Source organism: Drosophila melanogaster, chromosome 3L, assembly GCF_000001215.4.
Source record: "Drosophila melanogaster chromosome 3L".
Classification (NCBI taxonomy): domain Eukaryota; kingdom Metazoa; phylum Arthropoda; class Insecta; order Diptera; family Drosophilidae; genus Drosophila; species Drosophila melanogaster.
This window is the reverse complement of record NT_037436.4, coordinates 24,112,125-24,132,056: the sequence shown is the minus strand read 5'-3', so window position 1 is coordinate 24,132,056 and position 19,932 is coordinate 24,112,125. Positions and strand designations below refer to the sequence as shown.

General features: G+C 43.2%; 1 protein-coding gene across 2 annotated transcripts in view; it reads right to left on the bottom strand.

Moving 5' to 3' along the window:
• Positions 1–19,932, bottom strand: part of Snap25 (Synaptosomal-associated protein 25kDa) — a 225,026-nt gene that overhangs the window by 167,149 nt on the left and 37,945 nt on the right. For both annotated transcript variants that reach the window (NM_001043176.2, NM_001043177.3), the window contains exon 3: positions 820–861. In NM_001043176.2, coding sequence (NP_001036641.1) covers positions 820–861 — 42 coding nt within the window. The remainder of the gene's footprint in view (positions 1–819; positions 862–19,932) is intronic.

The window sequence follows — 19,932 nt, the reverse complement described above, 5'->3', positions numbered from 1 at the left end:
TTTTTTTTTTTCTATATCGCGCCTCCTCGTTCGGTTGGGCGGGAGGTGTGGCCATGGGACTCTCGCGCAAAAAAGAAAAAAATAGGTCAAAAGGTCACTCGGAAGGCAACTATGCTATAGCTTTTCCTATATAATTTGTGGGGAAGCGATGAGGGACTTTAGAGACTATGGCTTTCGCCATAGCAAGCTATGCGCCAGACCTTGAACTGTAAAATACTCCACTACTCTACTTCTTAAGTCCGAAGCTCTGTCTGCTCCTTGGTATGGCAATCACACAAATCCTAAATTTGGTGGGGCGAACACACAAACTCTATGAGATAGCCGCTGCAACTCGTAGCGAGCCGAACCAAGAAAAACAGTTCGTTATAAAGCATGAAACATATTCTTCATTATTTTCACCATTTTTACTGAATTTATATCAACCTTTATCAAGAATTAAGACGGTGCTATTGCTGGTTTATCCCACATGATAGTCTTGAGAAATCGTAAGGCCTTTATCCCCGGGAACAACAATGTATAGAAAGAAAAATATATCAAAATAAAGTGGGATTGATATTAAATTATAATTAAATGTGCTTATCAAACGATTTATGAATTCATAGACGTATTAATATAATAAGAGGTAGACTGCAAAAGTAGACATCAAAAACTATCCAAAATGGCCTTAACCATCAGGTATATCTAGACCATCTTTTAAAGAATTTCAAAATTAGGCAAATACGGTAACTCAAGAATACATATATAAGTATTTTTGTGTAATTCTTTCTTATTTCTAGTGTTTTAATAAAACGTATTATATAAATTATGATATTTTCTTACCTCCTCACACAGAGCAAGCATACGTCGCGTACTTTCCAGGGACTGAAATGAAAAATAAGTTTGTTACCAGTTTTACAGAAAATATAATATATAATAATATATACGTAAAGGACGGTAAACCATTTAAGAATGTGCACAAATCATCTAAACACATAGAATGAGAGATAGGCATTAGAGGGGGCACACAGACGACTGATATGATATATTTTGGGTATTATTGGAATTAAATAGAAATCATATTCGGAAAATAAATTAATGCATTAAATTAAATCCCGTTATACCCCGTTAAGTTTAATGTGATGTGAAACAAAAAACGGAGTTTTAATATCGGCCTACCTACACATAACCATCTCATTTTTCTTCTTCGAGATATATTCTATATTTTGATATCCATTAGCAGCATATTCTCATTAATTAATGGGTAATTACTGCAAATTCTTAACTAAAATATTATGCGAACATTTTATAAATAAATCCAGTGTATTTTAAAATAAAATACAATAAAATTGCTTTTAAAATTCAACTTTTAATAAAAGCAAATTATAACACGTGAAAAGGAAAAGCAATTGACCCAAAGTATGCCCAGGAATGCTTGGTTGTCTCCTATTACAGAAACTTATGTCCATGTTATGTTAAACGATAAGCTCCTAGTAATTGAGCTTCACCCCATACCCCACCCCATACAAAGCAGACATTCCATAGCCTACGATACAAATTAAGTTATTGCTCTGGTCCGGATGTCTTCTGCGTCTCCAGACGCTGGGAATGTTTTCCTCCTGAGTCCTCAGTGTGTCCGGCTGCTAAGCCAGAGGGTGACGACTTCTTATGGAGATTATTAAGGAGGGCGTGACTTAACCCCCTTGGTCGATCGCTGGCCTGTTGGCTCAGAGAGAATGTTCAAATTAAACAAATAGTATTTTTACGACCAAGTGCCGGAGTAGCTGTTCTTTATTGTTAAAGTGCTAGCTTAAAACTGAATACAAATACAATGGAGCAAATATGGATCTTCCCTAGCTTCAATGCATCACGCCATAAACCCATGGTCGGCAAGCCAGCTCAGCACTTATGCAGCGCAGTTCGGTACCCCGGATAATGGGTGTCCGATTGCCGCTGCTGACCGTTCTTAGCGCAGAGCGCTGAACTCAGTTGGGGCGCATCAGCATTGTTCGTGTGAAGCTACTTAGTTGCTAGGGTATTTTTAACGTAAACTTATTTAGCTGCTGACTCAAATATATTGAGCGCCCTTTCTGTTGTTAAGTACACCCCTCACCCTCCTCAGATCATGACCGTCCTCGGTTATATTAAGCTTATAGATGGATTGTTGTATCTCGACGGAGGCTCGCTCTCTCCTTAATGCCAATAGAAGGATGAGTGAACCAATCAGACTAACGTTCATGATTACTCCAGCCACAAACCAAAGTTTAGGGGAGCCCGCGGCGTCAACCTCGTCCTTGAACCCTTGGATAAGGCGCAGTTGTTCATGCAGTGTAGCAAGGGCATGCTCAGTACCGGGCCATGGCCGACGATGTTCAGTAGTGGTAATCTGACTACGCCAGGCTGCTTGTCTAATGTTTTTCGAAAATTTACGAACTCCAATCCGTTGACGGTAGCTGACCGCTCTAAGGTTAACAGGTGCGTCCCTTTGACGAGTACCTCTTGGCCGCCGTTCGTGCTGACGTGGGCTATTGCCTCGTTAATGATAACGATGCCGTCATCTATAGGCATTACTGCTCTCAGGTAAATGGGTTGAGTATGGCATTGGGCTGCGTTTCCCGCATGGAGCGAGCGGGCACAGGCTTCGCGTCGAGACCGCTCGCAGAAGGTTTTGTGCGGGGTTTCCGTGCACTCGGTGACCGAAACATTCTGCCAAAGTGTCTTCGTTGAGCCGTAGGATTACTTTATAATGTGATACCGGGTATATGAGGACTTATTACATCTGACCTTGACTCTTGAGTAGGCTATTAGTATATGGATAATTTTATCGGACTGAAGAACCCTTATTTTAGCTGCTTTTAAAAACTAACTATTGCAGTGTCTTGTTCAATTAGTCATTTCAGACCGGCTTGATTAAGGATAGAAGGAATAAATTTGTCAGCCTAGCCAATGTTATGGATTATTTTTTATTAAAATTAAAATTGTAATAAATTTATTAATTTGTTAATTAAATTTAGTATTTCTGTCTTCAGCATTATATTCCCCGCTAGTAGTGCCTCGTACAGCTGCTGGGTGTCAACCAAATCGGTATTTCTGGACTTAATAATTTTATTAATTGTGTCGGTCAGCTTGTTTATCTTTGTTTTTCACTTTCTAAGTCTATGTTATTCTGCCAGGAGTTTGAGTCCACTAGCTGAGCTTCTGTCATCCTGATTTCAGGATGATAAATCTGAGGCATCAGGAGTTCCTGCAACTACCTTGAGAGCTGCAACCAAAAGCAAATTAAAAGTGGGGGAATTTATTTGAGGTTGTCGTTATGAACCCTCCCGTTAATAAGAACAGACGTTCCCAGGTCTGCCTGCACTTTTTGTTCTGTTTCCTAACTTTTTATTGTTTTTGACAAAAACCTCTTCTCCTTCCTCAAAAACACGGTTTCGCCTAGCTTGGTTACATCTTTCGATATTGATTTGCTGGGTCTTTATCAACCTGTCATTAATGCCTAGGCAGCGATCATCGGAACCCGTGTGGAGGATCTCGACCGCTTTCTCCTGAGTGACAGAATGTAGAGTCTTATTATATTCTATCGTTGCCCTCAAGATAAGTTCTACCGTATCGCTGATTTTTTTATCTGTCAAGGTGCTGTGGAATCGATCCACTTTGTCTGACAAGCTATGTAGCGGGACCGCGTTCACAATGTCAATGTGGTAGCTGTTTTTAAGTAAAGAGGAGATAGTTTCCGAATTGAAGGCGGCATCATTGTCGCAATATATTGTTCTGATTTTGGGGAACAAGTTTTCATGTTGAAGCAAGGGCCCTGTGACATCCACTATTGTTCTGGACAACACTAGTTGCACTAATGAAAACTTTGAGAGCTTGTCAACGCATGTTAAGAAGTGTTTCTTATCGGTTGAGAAGATCTCAATTTCGCCGGTGTAGCTTGGTATGGGTGTTTTCCAAGCTCCTGTTTTTTGGGCACTTTTCATATTCGGCTTTGGTGCATATTTTGCAATGTGCAACCACTTCCTTTGCTAATCTGCTCATTTTATATAGTAATAGTAATCGCGGAGGTCCCGCTTGGTATTCTCCTGAGCCGCCCTGTGTGCACGATTGTGTTATGTCGTGAAAATTTCTAACTGCTCGTTTCTATTGGTAACGTCTACTACAATATTCTTACAATATCGAAACTGCGTATCCGGGAAATGAGCTATTAAGTCATGTTGAAAACTTGCCAGGGTGGGTAGATCGCAGTGTATCGCATTTACGACCTCGGGGTTCACGACTTCCTTTGGCATTTCCAAAATTGTGCTTTTGTCGGCGAAATTGATTGGCTTTATTTGAACACATTCAGTTAGTTTATTTCGATTGGACGCCAAAAAGTTCGAACACATACGAAGAGAACGAAAAGAGAACGCGACCAACTGAATGGCATGTGTTCTGAATACGCAGTAAAACGAATGGATACTCTAATTGAAAACAAAAAGAATGGCCTGTCTGACGGCATTTTCGACAAGTGTTTGGATTGAGGACATTAAGTTAAGAGATTATATAGATGGAGATGGGTCGGAGTGTTCAATAATTATAAGTTATTGGTGGGGGGCACCTAGGGGATGTTTCCGCTGCAGACGTCTGAGGGTTTGACTGTTGTCTGTTGTTGACTGTTGGAGGTTTATGGCCAAATGGTTTTGGTGGTTCTTCAGTCTTTTTGTGTATCTCTCACTGAGGCTGCTACGCATGGCATTCCAAGCTCCTTGTGTATTGTGGAGTTTTCGTGGTAAGGGAGAGCGTCTGCGACTAACCTCAGGCACTTTTGGAAGCGCTGGATACGGATGCGGTTTGATACACTTGCAGTGCCCCACAGCTGTATCCCGTATGTCCATATTGGCTTCAGCATGACCTTGTAAAGGAGAAGTTTTAAGTTTTCCTTCAGTTTGGACTTTTTCCCGATGGGACAGTACAGTTGCTTTAGGCGCAGGCCATCCTAGTGTCGCTTGGAGATCAGGTGAGAGCGCCATGTGAGCCTGCGATCTAGGGTCAGCCCTAAGTATTTCGGGGAGCTTGACGATGGGATGGTTTCTCCGTTAAGCATGACTGGGGGAATGTGGGGTGGGACTTCTCTGCATTCACTGCGATGTACCATAGTTTCAACCATGGATCGAGGGCATCCAGTTGGATTTGGATGATGGCTTATGCTTCTTGGGGGTCTGAGGCGGAGGCTAGGAAGGCGGTGTCATCAGTATATGTGGCCACTGTAAGGTTTCGGGAGGGTGTGATAGGAAGGTCTGCTGTGTACAGCGTGTAGAGGATTGGTCCAAGAACGATACCTTGAGGTACTCCATCTCTTATGGGCCTAGGGGTGCTGGTTGTTGATCCGCGTCTGACTTGGAACTCTCTACCCTCCGTAAAAGATTTGAGGAAGGCGAAGTGGGAACTGGGAAGGTGCATCTTTATTTTGAAGTGAAGACCAGGGTGCCAGACTTTGTCAAACGCCTGTTTGATGTCTAGCATTACGGCGCAGCAGTATTGCTTCCTTTCGAACGTTTCCAGTATGCGCTCAACATGCCGGTGGCATTGCTCTGGTGTTCCATGGCAGCGTCTGAATCCAAACTGGTGATCGGGGATCAGACCGGCCTCTTCTACTGGCAACACTCTGCGCGAAAAAACTCTTTAGAGTATTTGCCAGCAGACTTATCAGTTTACCAGGCTTGAGGATGGTGATTACTTCGGCGCGTTTCCAGTGTTTCGGGAAATACCCAAGCCGGAAGCAGCTGTTGAAAATGTTGGCCAACAATTTGGAGCAAAATACGGGCAACATTTTCAAAGCTATTGCGTCGATGCGATCAGGGCCTGGAGACTTGCCGTTTCTCAGTGAAGCAATATTCTGCGCGGTCCCTTCTGGTGCGACGGGCTGTAATAGTGGTCCAGGAGCACTTGGGCTTTCTACAGACCTTATGGTGGCAGCTTGCTCTTTAGCTGTGCATCGGTCGAAAGGGGTGAAAGCAGTATGCAAAAGGTCAGCAAATTCGACAGATCTTTCTGCCTCAGACCGACACCAGGAGCCGTCCGTTTTTCGCACTGGTGCCAGCTTCTTGACAGATCTTTTAATATACCGCGGGACGTTTGACAGGATGTTCTGCGGGTCTCCAGGTTCCAGCTGTTCAAGGAATCTATTGAAGGAGTCTTGCCGTAGGGTGGTTAACTTGTCCTTAAGTTCCTTGGTGGCACGGTCTTATCCCTGGGGTTGCGCGAGAAGAACCAGACTCTTCTTAGGCGCTTTTTTCGGCCACAATGGCTGCGATTTCTGGGGACCACAGGCGCAAGTCTGTTTCGAAAGTTCTTGGGGTCGTAGGAGGGGGACGGTTTGCAAACTTAGCAGCATTGTGCATCTCCTTGTTGAGTTTTTCTATGGCCACATCTATGTTGCTTGGTGTGGAGAGGTCTGGGTCTAGGTTTAGGAAGGAGAACATCCAGAACGTGAACTTATTGGCGCTGGTGTGATTCCCCGTGAGTCTTCTGAGCGGTGTTTTCCTGAGGACAGGGAAATTGAGGAGTAGGTTGACGGCGCTGTGATCCGCGAGAAGCTTGTCATGGGTGGTGCATACTAGTCTGGTGCGACATATGCCTTTGGAGACGGCAGTGTCCAGCAGATCCGGCGTCTTTGAAGGGTCCGAGGGCCAGGGTGTGGGCTCTCCAGTTGAGTGGCAGTCCAGATTTTTGCGCTGCACGTATTTGTGAAGCGTTTAATCTTTGGGGTTGTTTGTGCGGCACCCCCACCGGGAATGCTTTGCGTTGAAGTCTCCGGCTGCTATGAAGCGAGATCCAAGGGACTCGAAGAATTCGTGCAGGTGTGTCTCTGTTAACGCGTGCCTGGGGGGAATCAATCTGCTCCAATAGTGATGCCTGAAGGCTGGAAGGCACACTGAAGGCACACTGTGCCCAGTGTTCCTGAATCGCAGGTAGTTCGGTGTATTGGATGCCACTCTTGATGAGCATGGACGCTCTTCGACGTGCTCTGCCAGATGGGTGGTTGGCTTTGACCAGATCGTATCCGCAGATGTTGAAGTGGGATCAGGGGCAAAAATGGGATTTAGAGACCAAATGTAGGTCGATGTTGTCAGTTTTAATGAGGTGCTCAACTTCGGCTTTGCTTCTCAGCAAGCCGTTTGCGTTCCAAAAGACTAAGTTGAGACTTATTTGCAGGACTTGCTGTTGAGGATGGAAGCAACAAGCTGGGTCATCTGAGCGAACATCTTCTCCATCATTCTCTCGATCATGCCTTCAAATCGGGTGATCATAGCCTATATATGGCTGGGTTGTGGGGCTTCAGGTGGGGTTAGGGGTGTTGGTTGCTGAACGACGCAGGGTGATCGGCTTGACAATGCAGGCAGCATGCTTTTTCGTCTTCCTTTTTATCGCGAGCTCTGGAGTCGTGAGGGCCAACACACTTAACGCAGCGAATTTCGAGGAAGCAGTAGCGCTGGGTGTGTCCAAACCCTTGGCATCTGAAGCACTGCGGTACATCGTTGAACTTCAGTGGAGGCTCAACGGTGACAACCGACCTGCAAATCATCTTAATTTTGTAAATCTCGGTGTTGTTGCTCGCTGTTTCCAGATTCACAAAGAAGATCTCCAGGGGTTCTTTGGATTTTCTGCCGATAGGATTATGCAGATCCCTTACAGTGTGGCCGTGTCTCTGAAGGTCCTCTTTGATCTCTGTGTGGTCCGTTGTATGATGAAGTCCTTTGATGACCACCCTATACGCTCTCTCGTCCTTTGGTTGGAATGTGTGGTGCCTCTTGTTTTTGGCCCGAAGTTGCTGACGTAGGGCTGTGTAGGATTCTTTGTCTGGCATCATGACTCTTAGATCGTCTTCTTTGCTCGTAAGGATGGCAAAGGTGTTGTTGTCCAGCTTTTTACGAAGGGCTGCGCTTGTGCTTGGCTTATCGTCCGGGTCCTCTCCTTGCGCTTTTCTAGCCGGTTAGCGTTTAATCTCGCCCGGATCCGAGTGCGAGGAGCACTTAGCGACCTTAATTTTACTACACGAGCTTCTGCTGCTGGGGTTGCCACATTTATAAAAAATGCTTGTGCGACCGCGTGGCAGCTGGGCAGCGGAGCCCCACCTCGAATAAATTTACAGTGTCTTTTTTTTATTTAAATTGTTTACGTTTCAGTATGATTTCACTGATAGTGACTTGGAAGATCACTATTTGCTGTTTGCGCCAGAGTTCTGGACTTCTCTCTCGTTGCTCACAACACGTGCTTCTGCTGCTGGGGTTGCCGATAAAGTTAATTATTTAGCTGCTGACTGAAATATATTGAGCACTCTTTCAGTTGTTAACTTACATATCTATATTACCGGTAGCTGAGGGGCAAACAAGGACCAATAAGAATATGTTGTAGTTCAAGTAGACGCGTTAACTTGATATGTTTATTAATACCACATAAATATTTATTGCGCAAGCTGTATAGACGCTGTAAAGTCAGCAATATCAATATTTGTTTTTATTCCTTCGCGAATCATTGCAGATCAGTGTAGAATTGCACTTAATAGCAACAAGCGCAATTCGCTCAAATAGGCAGGTAGAACGGGTTATGAGTTTCTTAGAACGGTTTGACTGAAATACAAATAGCTATTAATTGTACCATTAATGTCGTAACCAAACCTAGCCCTTTAGAATTGTTAAGTGGAAAAGAATGAAGGCCTCTTAACATTTTAATAAAGTTAATATTAGTTTTGCAAGAAAAATGGCGAAATAAAATATGACAAGGAATGCTATATGAAAAAGAAGAAGAATCTAACTTGATAATTAAGAAGAATCTTTTTAGATTAAGACTAATATAGCCTTCTTTTTCATTTTAAATAACAGGTCGAAATGTCGTGAAGAGAGGCTAGAGGTGGGGGAATCCAGTTCTGCGTGTTAACTCCTTCCCCTTCAAGATCTGTGCAGATTAAGTAGCCTTGGTCTGCCCGGAGGTAACGGCCGGGATCACAGTGATATTGCCGGGCTTCGGCAGTCCATGGGTAAAGGTAAATTTCCTTTACAGGAAGTACAAAAGCGAATAGATGAGCAGAGCCTCCCCGGTCACCTTAGATATCTTCTCCAAGATTTTAAACTAACGTCATGAACGTACTCCGCCAATGGACAGCCAACCGCCCAGTATTTCGTTAGTATCGCGGGGGCGAATTGCTGAATTATTTGATTCTTAGTTGTTGGTCACTATTTTTCGAGGCTACCTCCTGGGTTGCCAGTATCGCGTTCCAGTCAGCTGCGTCAAAAGACCCATTTCCATACAGATCCCAGCTAGTTTATCGAACTAGGTTTCGTTACGGGCGCACTGGCTATCCGGTTAATACCATAAGTTGCATCTTTGAGATAATACTCGACCAATGTCTCAATTTTCCAGTGAGCCGAGTTTTTTTTTGTTATATGGAGTTCTCACGTTTTCGAATGATTATGTTGTTGTGTTCGTTTGTTCCTTGTTAAATTTCTTCTTCGTTGGTTTAGTTAGTTACATGAAGCTGTTGAAACGTATCTCATTATTTCCTTTTAAAAAAGATTTTTAAATTTGGTGAAAGCCCTGATTTCTTGATTCACTGCCTTAAATCGGACTTATGAAACATTTTTCCGGACTTTGTTTTAATTGATAATGTGTTGTTTTCTAAAACCTCTTCGGCCCTGAACCGCTGCTTCGTCTTAGTTTTAATCTCCTTAATGGCCACGTAAACTTTTTCAACTGGATTTTATGTGGCAGGTTCTGCCTTCCCTTATTCAAATTTCGATTTGTTTGTTTGTCTTTTAAAGCCAACCAATTCCTGGTAGTTTTCCCTGCTAGATATATCAAAGAAGGTGTCTGGCTGGCTACCTGTTAGCCATTGAATAGACAGAAGTGTTGTATCTGAAGAGTGCTATTTGGACTAGATCAGCATCCTTGCAGGTTGCTTAGTCGCGTCTGAGACAACTGTAGATTTTAAAAAGGTGGAGTGAAACCTTTTAACTTTTGACTGGGCACAAAAGTCTCCTTTCGTTGTCCGACAATACCGATTTTGGGACAGTTAAATAGCGGAGAGCCTTTGCCACGCCTTCGCGCAGATTTACCGGAGATTTCGAAATTGTTTATACACCTTTTCCTCCAATGAGAAGATATCAATGCAAAGTATTTCACACGGATATGTTGTAACAGGTGTGGGTTGTAATTGCGTGGGACACGTCTACAAGCCGGCTGTCGAGGGAGTATTCGATTGAAATTGGGTGCGAATGAATTCTGGGTTCAGACTTTAGCCACGGAATCGGCATAGCCTTCAGGCGCGTTGGCTATGCCGAAAACAAGATAGGTGATTTGCGAGGGCAATCGCGACAAGGCATCTGCGCCGACATTTGATCTCCCTGGTTTGTATGTCAATATACAATTATATTCTTCGATTATGGACTTCCAACGCTTTAGTTGTCACAGTTGGCTTGATTTTTCACAGCCGTAAATTATCTTTCACGGGTGTCACAGCGGTAAGAGAGCCATATTTTAATACAACCTGACACTACAATATCCCAACAAACCTCCTTTATACTTTTGGAAGACTACATACAAGCAGTCGACATCAAGCTGCCTGCAGCAGAGGATCATTAAATGTTGTCTCGGTATACTGACCGCCAGCATACAGGTGGGCGGAGGCACATTTGACATTTCTCTCTCACCTCGGCAGAAAATACCTTGCTGGAGGTGATTGGAACGCTCAGCATAGGTGATGGGACAACCACAGAACGTGTGCCAGAGGCAGGATTTTGTTTTCTGCTTTAGCGTACGAGAGCATTCCGTGTGGCCACCACTCCCAGCACTTTGGCATTTCAAGGGGCTTCAGACAGCAAGTAAGAGTTCTTACTGAGCTTTTGTCTGACTATCTTTCGCTGCTCTTTGATCTAGACCAGGAGGCTCAATACTTTCAGGCTGCCTCTACATGCAAATATTGCTCTTTTTTTAAGACACACGTCGAGGATGCCGTCATGCTGAATACGCCTATCAACGATAGCGATGAAGTGTATGTTGACTGCTTCACTGCTATTGTCTTTGAGGCTACGCCACCACCGCTACAAGTAGGCCCAAGAACTATTAAAAAACTCCACCTAAATCCTGAGGCAAAAGCTCCTTTAAACCACAAAAGGCACCTCAGTAGGCAGTTCATAGAACCAGGGGATCCTGCAACTAAACAGTCCCTGTCAACTGTCACAAGCAGATTGCATCGGATGCTTGCCAAAAATCGCCAGGAAAACCTCGACACCCTGTTCGAAGGATCTGGTCTGGTCAGCGACTTCTCAGTCTGTAAATTAACGACAGGAATAAAAAAGCAGCCGCTCTGCAAATCGCCCGTATATGAAAACAATGGCATAGGGCTCAAAAAGGATAGTGACAAAGCGAAAGGTTTTGTTGTCCAATTGTTCTCCACCTTAACCCCCTTGCATCTGACGGACGACACCCATCGAGAGGCAGTTGCATCTTTTTGGATGTTCCTACTCAATCAGCCTATCAGGACCTTATGACATCGACAACCGTGCAGCCAAATACCTCCCACGCAATGGAGTTCTGGCCCTAGTACAAATTCTGCTTATGCTTCTCCTAAAAAGCCTGCTTCCAACCTTTCAAAAGTCTTTGAACGAATTCTAAACGAACACTGACAACACAGCTATGCTTGCGTCCCACATGTCACCTATACCATCCAAACACCAACTGGAGAGGCTGAAAACTATTCAAACAAGTGCTGCTCGACGTGCGTTAGGGCTTCCTTGGCACGTCTCCAATAACGCTATCCTAAGGGATCTCCGGATAATTGTGATTACTGTTCAGGCTGGCTACTGCCCGTCGGCAGCTAAAAAGACATTATGCCATTCAAGGGTGATCCAGAAACCCTTCACACCTTCGTCAGCAGAGTGTATTACGTAATTTCGCTCTACCAAACCAATGATGTCCGACAACAGAGGATTCTACTTGGAGCTATCGAAAGGAACTTGGACGGACAGGTTACGATCTTCGGGACTTCCGACCATCGCAGATCGGCCTACCCTTAAAGCAAGACTCATCGCGGAATCTAAAACTCAAACACCAAACTACAAACTTCTGGCGAACTTCAGGGAAACACCATACAGAGGAAACCTAAGAGCTTTCTGCGAAGAAGCGCGAAGACGACGTCAATTATTAATTTTAAAACCACACCTGGAAGGTAACCAATCGGATTTTCTTCTTTATTCAGGCTATTAAAGACTCTATTAAGATACTGATAAGGAAACTACCAATACAATTATTTAATATTTTAGCTCATCACGATATTACAGACATAAGATCCTTAATTACCATTGCACAAAATTAGGAAATTTATGAAGAACACATTCATTTTGAATTTTAATAAAACTCAGAATATCGTATTAAAAATTTAAATTCTAATCAGATTTCGAAAGCACAAAAATTCAATACAAATGTTCAAGTTCAATATCGACCAAGTTACCCACAATATTCCCAACCCTCCACACAGCAGATGACTAACAACCCACCAATGTGGCACGCACCTAAATATTTCAGACCCAACCAATACATAAACACACAACCCATTATTAAAAAAAAATTTTTCCAACAACATCCCAACAAAGCCCAAAATCCCCAAATGGCACATTTTAGATACCCTCGACTACAATATCCCTCTAGAAGAAAATTTTTGAAAAATGCTGAATCGGTTATTAATATAATACAGTTACCCCTTTTGGTCAAACATACAAATTAATTACTTCAGAATTCGAAATTTGTATATCCAAAAGACACCAGAACCAATTGCAAACTCAGATCAGGAATCAATAAAAAATAAGATTTTTCACAGTTTCGATGAGATCACCTAATCAGAAGGAAAGGCTTATTAAATAAATTTAGAAGTGTTGAATATAAGGAAGGACACAAATTAACATTTACAAATACCATTAAACACGTACTAAATTCAACACATAACTCCACAATTTATTCAAAACAATACCCACTTGCGCAAACACACGAAATTGAAGTATAAAACCAAGTACATGAAATGCTAAATCAGGGATTAATTAGGGAAAGTAATTCGCCATACAATAGTCCTATTTTGGTCGTACCAAAAAAACCGGATGTTTCTCGCATAATGAAGTACAGGGTAGTAATTGATTATAGAAAACTAAATGAAATAACCGTACCTGACAGGTATCCAATTCCAAATATGAACGAAATTCTTGGCAATTTTTTGGGTCATGCAGCAGCCAAAACTGCGTATTAGACTAATCTCATACTCTTTGTACTCATACTCATTCATATTGTAAGCCGAAGTAGTCAGTGGTAGCAGTTGCGATGCCCATAGTGCAAACCGCTGTTCTCGCACGCATTTATCTGTACGGCGCTCATTCCTTGTTCTTTTTGTTATCTACCTACGTTAAGCTTGGGCGCTGCATTTCGGCTGTCTGTCCCGCCAATTGCCACTTCGTCGTCTGTCGGAAGAGACTAAACTTGTGCATTCGATATAGCTCTTTTTCGGCCCTAGCTGCTGTAAACAATTCGCGAAATAAACAGTATCGTAATATAAACAAACTTTCTTCGGCTATTTATTATTCGCAACAGCTATTGAAAAAGCTTAATAGCTAAACGTTGGTGAGCCCGACCTGATAGTGTTAATTTGCATGCATTAATTAATGCACTTATCCCGTTTATAAATAAATATAAATACATTAAATCGCAATCGGTTGGACAAGTGAGTGGTGATTTCGGTGATAGTGGCTGTGTTTAAGCGAGCTAGCATTACATATATACATACATACATAGCTACATATATCGTTACGTGCATTGACTCCGCTTGCATTTTCGGCATTTCTTTTGTGCTCATCTTCCCGCTGAACCGAATTAAAGGTGATTTGTTGCTATGCCCGCTGAAGGTGAAAAAAACAGGGTGACCTTTTTAAAGCGCAAAGCCAATGCGCTGTTCAGCAGGTTGCAGAGGCTACAAACGTCGCTGTCTAATGAGACGCTAAGCGAATACGACGAACCCACTCTTACGGTGAGGCTGGAGCAGATTGATGAGCTGCAAAGTGCCTTCAATGTTCTACATACAGAACTGGAGGAATTGGATTTCGACGAAATTGGCAGCGAAATGAGCAAGAGTTTCGATGAATTCATCGCTGAATTCAAGGCCAGTGTGCGCGCGGAAATAGCCAAACGTAATGTGCATTTCGCGACGCACTCAACGCTTGCTGAAGGTGGTGTGCCCCACCAGTGTAGTGGACCTCAAACGCAGCCGCGGCCGAGGCCGATGCCGTTGCCGCCTGTGCAGCTGCCAACGTTTGGCGGAGGCTACGCAAACTGATTGGATTTTTACTCTGTGTTCACGAGCATAATCGACAGCCTGCGGTCATGTTTGAGGGATTCAGCACTGGACACTATCCGATCATTGAAGATTTCAAACAGCAATTACGAAGCGGCTTTAGAGTTGCTTCAAAAAAGGTTTGATAATCGGCGCACATCACCGAGATTCTGGGTTTAAAGGTAGTACGGAATGGTTCAGTGGCATCGCTCACATTCGTGCGTTGAAGGGTTTGGGCACCACTGAGCAAATCGCTGCATCATAGTGCATAGTGCTCCATCTAGGTGGTCCGCCTTCCTCGCAGCCACATGTTCCGGTGTCTTCAAGCTCCCACACTGAGCCTTCTTCGACTTCTTCTACTCTAATTGCCCAGGATCTCGGTAGTGACCTTGTGCTGCTAGCCACTGCAACCGTTCTAGTGCAGAATCGGTCGGAACTGTTCCTTTCCTGCAGGGCCTTGTTAGATTCTGGCTCTCAACTGCACTTGGTCACCTCTCGGTTTGCAAATCAACTGCAACTTAAGAGGTCGAGGTCGTCCGGCTCCGTCACTGGAATCGGGGATTCCAATTTCGCGACTGATGGATTCTCGGTAGGAATTGCGATTCGGTCTGTCACTTCGGATTTCTCAACGATCATAACAGCACTTATCGCTCCCAATATCGCGGATCGCCAGCCAAGTTTTAATGTGAACATTGGGGACTGGATGATTCCAGAAAACCTGCAGCTCGCTGACCCGGAATTTCATAAAGCTCAGCGTGTTGACCTGGTAATAGGAGCTAGCCTGTTTTATGAGCTGCTGTGCGTGGGTCAGATAAAGTTGTTGCCAGGACTGCCCCTGCTTCAAAAAACTCGTCTGGGCTGGGTTGTGTCTGGAGGCTACGAGCGCCCTTGCGGTAGCGCCTTAATAGATTCACGCGTTCCTTCTTCAGCCAGCAAGGAAAACAGCATTGATGTTGAACTTGATTCACTTCTGCAGCGCTCTTGGGAGGTAGAAAATTGTCCCGGCCCAATAGTTCAAGCCACTAAGGAGGAGTTAGATTGCGAGGCCCACTTTGTTAAAAATTACACCCGACTGCCAGCTGGCGATTACTCGGTACGGTTGCCGCTAAAACTCCATTTGGACTCTTTAGGAGATTCCTATCCTCAAGCTTTGCGGAGATTCTTGTCGCTGGAAAGGAAGCTTACAAAGCACCCTGGCTTGAGGGTTAAATATGCGGCGTTCATGAAGGAATATCGTGATCCGGGACATATGTCGCCTGTGCCTGCCTCCGAGGTCAGCTCGTGCCGATATTTTTTACAACATCACTGCGTCATGAAGGAGGATAGCACTACCACCAAGCTTCGCGTTGTCTTTGACGGATCAGCTGCCACTTCCACTGGTTACTCGCTTAACGATGTGTTAATGGCTGGCCCGGTCATCCAGCCCAAGCTATTTCACATCCTAATTCGATTTCGCTCACACCCAGTTGCCATTCAGGAGCTAGATGTCACGGCTTGGCGTTATGTTCCAACAGCGTTAAATCCGGCTGACATCTTATCCAGAGGATCCCTGCCGTCTGAGCTTAGCGAATCGTCCCTCTGGGCGCATGGACCCGCCTATCTTACGGAGCCTTAAAGAGATTGGCCAACAGCTGTTTGTCCTGACAAACCGGTGCTTGAGCTTCGTCGAAGTGTGTTCATCGTAAAGTCGCCGTACGTGGATGTAATTGCTAGCTCCAAGTTTGCAAATTCTTACCCCTCACTGCAACGAGTGTTTGCATACATTTACAAATTTTGTAATGGAATTCGTCATCCTGGGCTCACCGTCGCACACACTCAAGAGGGTACTCATATGAGGCTGCGGTTGGTGCAGCGCGAGCAGTTATGGGAGGACCTGCAGTCCCTAAAAACGCTGGGGAGAGTTTCCTCGTCTAGTCCCATATCCTCGGTCTCGCCGTTCCTGGATCAATTTGGACTTCTTAGAGTAGGCGGTCGCCTCCGGAATTCGTCATTGGACTTTGATGGCCGCCACCCGAAAATCCTTCCAAGGTCCCATCCGGTGACTCTGGCAATTATTTCGCATTACCATGAAAGCAATCTTCATGCCGGACCTCGAGCTCTTCTGGGTGCAATTCGATCCCAATATCGGCCTATTGGGGGGAGGAAGATGGTTACCAAGGCCGTGAACAGGTGCATCAGATGTTTTCGGATTAAGCCGCGGCTGATAGAGCACATAATGGCGGACCTTCCCAAGGAGCGCTTGGAAGGATCTCACGCTTTCGAGGTTGCTAGTATAGACTTCTGTGGACCCTTCTTTCAGAAGTCGGATACTCGGAACAAGCCCGCGGTTAAATGCTACGTCTGCGTATTTATATGTTTTGCAACCAAGGCAGTGCACCTGGAGCTGATCAAGGATCTCTCGACAGCTGCGTTTCTGTGCGGACTCAAGAGGTTCATATGCACCCGGCGGAAGCCGAAGCAAATTTGGTCAGACAACGACACCACCTTTGTCGGCGCCAAAAGTGAACCTATGGAACTTCGAAGGTTATTTTTCAGCAGCGAGCATCAAGGCTCCGTTCAGAATTTTTGCCTTTCGGAGACGATTGACTGGCGGTTCATCCCTGCACGGTCGCCCCATTTCGGTGGACTTTGGGAAGCAGCGGTTAAAACGGCCAAACATCATTTTTACCGCGCTGTGGGTACGGCGGTTCTGACCTTCGACGAGCTGAGGACGCTGGTGTGCCACATCTCGGCAGTTATTAACTCTAGACCTTTAGTTCCCATTTCAGAGAACCCTGCCGGTCTGGACGTCCTCACTCCGGCGCATTTTCTCAATGGCGGTCCGCCTTCGTCGTTTGACGAGCCAGATATAACGGGCCTAAACTATAATTTGCTTGACTCTTGGCAGCGCATCTCCTTTCTTCAGCAAATATTTTGGTCGTTCTTGTTAAGGACGAGAATCTACCCCAAATGAGATGGCCTTTGGCGAGAGTCATGCAGTTGATTCCTGGCAGAGACGGCGTCGCTCGAGTTGCAGAATTGAGGACCGCGTCTGGAGTAATAATGCGGGCTGTGAACAAGCTGTGTCTGCTTCCCCTTGAGGACTCTGTTGGATTCCAAGCTTCCAACGGGGGGAGGATGTTGGGTCATGCAGCCGTCAAAACTGTGCATTAGACTAATCTCATACTCTTTCATATTGTAAGCCGAAGTAGTCAGTGGTAGCAGTTGCGATGCCCATAGTGCAAGCCGCTGTTCTCGCACGCATTTATCTGTACGGCGCTCATTCCTTGTTCTTTTTGTTATCTACCTACGTTAAGCTTGGGCGCTGCATTTCGGCTGTCTGTCCCGCCAATTGCCACTTCGTCGTCTGTCGGAAGAGACTAAACTTGTGCATTCGATATAGCTCTTTGTCGGCCCTAGCTGCTGTAAACAATTCGCGAAATAAACAGTATCGTAAAATAAACAAACTTTCTTTGGCTATTTATTGTTCGCAACAGCTATTGAAAAAGCTCAATAGCTAAACAGCTAATATTTTACAACAATCGATCTGGCAAAAAGATTTCACTAGAAATTCAAATTCAAATAGAAATGGACGAGAAATCAATTATTAAAACTGCATTCTCCACCAAAAGCGGTCATTACGAATACCTTCGAATTCCATTTGGCTTTGGGAATGCACCCGCTACTTTTCAAAGTTGCATGAATAATATCCTTTGGTGTATCTGGATGATATTATATTTTTTTCAACATCCCTTATAAAACATTTAAATTCAATACAATAAGTTTTTTCAAAGGTTCCAGAAGCAAATTTAAAATTGAAACTAGACAAATGTGAGTTCTTAAAAAAAGAAGCTAACTTTCTTGGTCACATAGTAACTCCTGATGGTATTAAACCAAATCCTATTAAAGTTAAAGCCATAGTTTCATACCCAATTCCGACAAAAGTAAAAGTGACTAGAGCTTTCCTTGGATTAAAAGGTTATTATCGCATATTTATTCAAAATTACGAAGACATAGCAAAACCCATGGCCATCCGCTTAAAAACGGAGCAAAGGTAGATAAGCAAACTTTGATAATTCGAGACCCAATTTCACAATTACCTGATTTTGAAAAGAAATTTGTTTTAACCATAGACGCAGACGCAAGTAACTTGGCCCTCGGTGCTGTCCTTTCTCAAAAAGGTCATTCTATATATTTTATTAGTAGAACACTTAACGATTACGAATTAAATTACAGTGCTATCCAAAAAGAATTGCTCGCCATAGTTTGGGCCACAAAAACATTTTAACGTTATTTACTAGGGCGACAATTTCTCATTGCTAGTGACCATCAACCTCTTAGATGGCTTCATAACTTAAAGGAACCGAATGCTAAGTTAGAAAGATGGAGAGTTAGACTTAGCGAATACCAATTTAAAATCGATTATATTAAAGGGAAGGAAAATTCATTTGCCGATGCATTATCGAGAATTAAAATTGAAGAAAATCATTATAGTGAAGCTACTCAACATATTGCAGAAGAAGTCAATAGCAACCTTATTCATTTAACAGAAATACCAATAAATTATTTAAAAAACAAATAATCTTTATTAAATCCGATAAATATACCACAATTTAATATGATGTAATGACACTTGAAAAGGACAAAAAAATTTTACTCGATCACTTTATCCATAGAAACATTACCACTTATATTGAGAGCAATGTAGATTTTTAAATTTTTCAAAGAGCACAGCTCAAAATTATTAATACCACCTACACAAAAGTAATTCGCAGTCCTTTCCTATTGAAGAATTCAAAGGAATCATACTTCAATCACATGAAAAACTTTTACACCCTGGTATACGGAAAATGACAAAATTATTTAAAGAAAATCACTTCTTTCCAAATAGCCAACTATTAGTTTAGAATATAATAAACGAATGCAACATATGCAATTTGGCCAAAACACCAAAATGCTTTTAAAAACCACACCTAAACCGGAACATTGCCGAGAAAAATTTGTAGTAGATATTTATTCATCTGAGGGAAAACATTACAAAAGTTGCATTGATATTTATTCTAAATTCGCTACACTTGAGAAAATTAAAACTAAGGATTGGATAGAATGCAGAAACGCATTAATGCGCCTTTTAAATCCATTAGGTAATCCCAAATTACTAACGGCAGACAGGCACGGAGCTTTCTCCGTGTTACAGCTCAATACAGCAAAAAACGGGATAGCAGACGTCGAAAGATTACCCAAAACAATAAATGAAAAAATTTGTATAATGAATTCATCTGATGATGAAGAAGTAAAATTAAGCAAGATAGAAACAATCCTTTACATATACAAGCATAAAATTAAACATGACACTACTGGCCAGGCAGCTGCTCAAATTTTCTTATACGGTGCATCCAATATTAGACACTCAAAAAATTAAAGAGAAGAAAATAGATAAAATAATTGAAGACCGACAGGAATTTAATATTGACACTAATTACAAAAAAGGTACAGAAAATTAGAAAATCCAATTAAACCAACAAAAAATGCAGAACAGACAGACCCTTACTTTTACAAAATCATTATAATCACACTATTCAAAAAACAAAAGAAAGATAATAAACTCACAATTTCACAGGCACCGATTACAC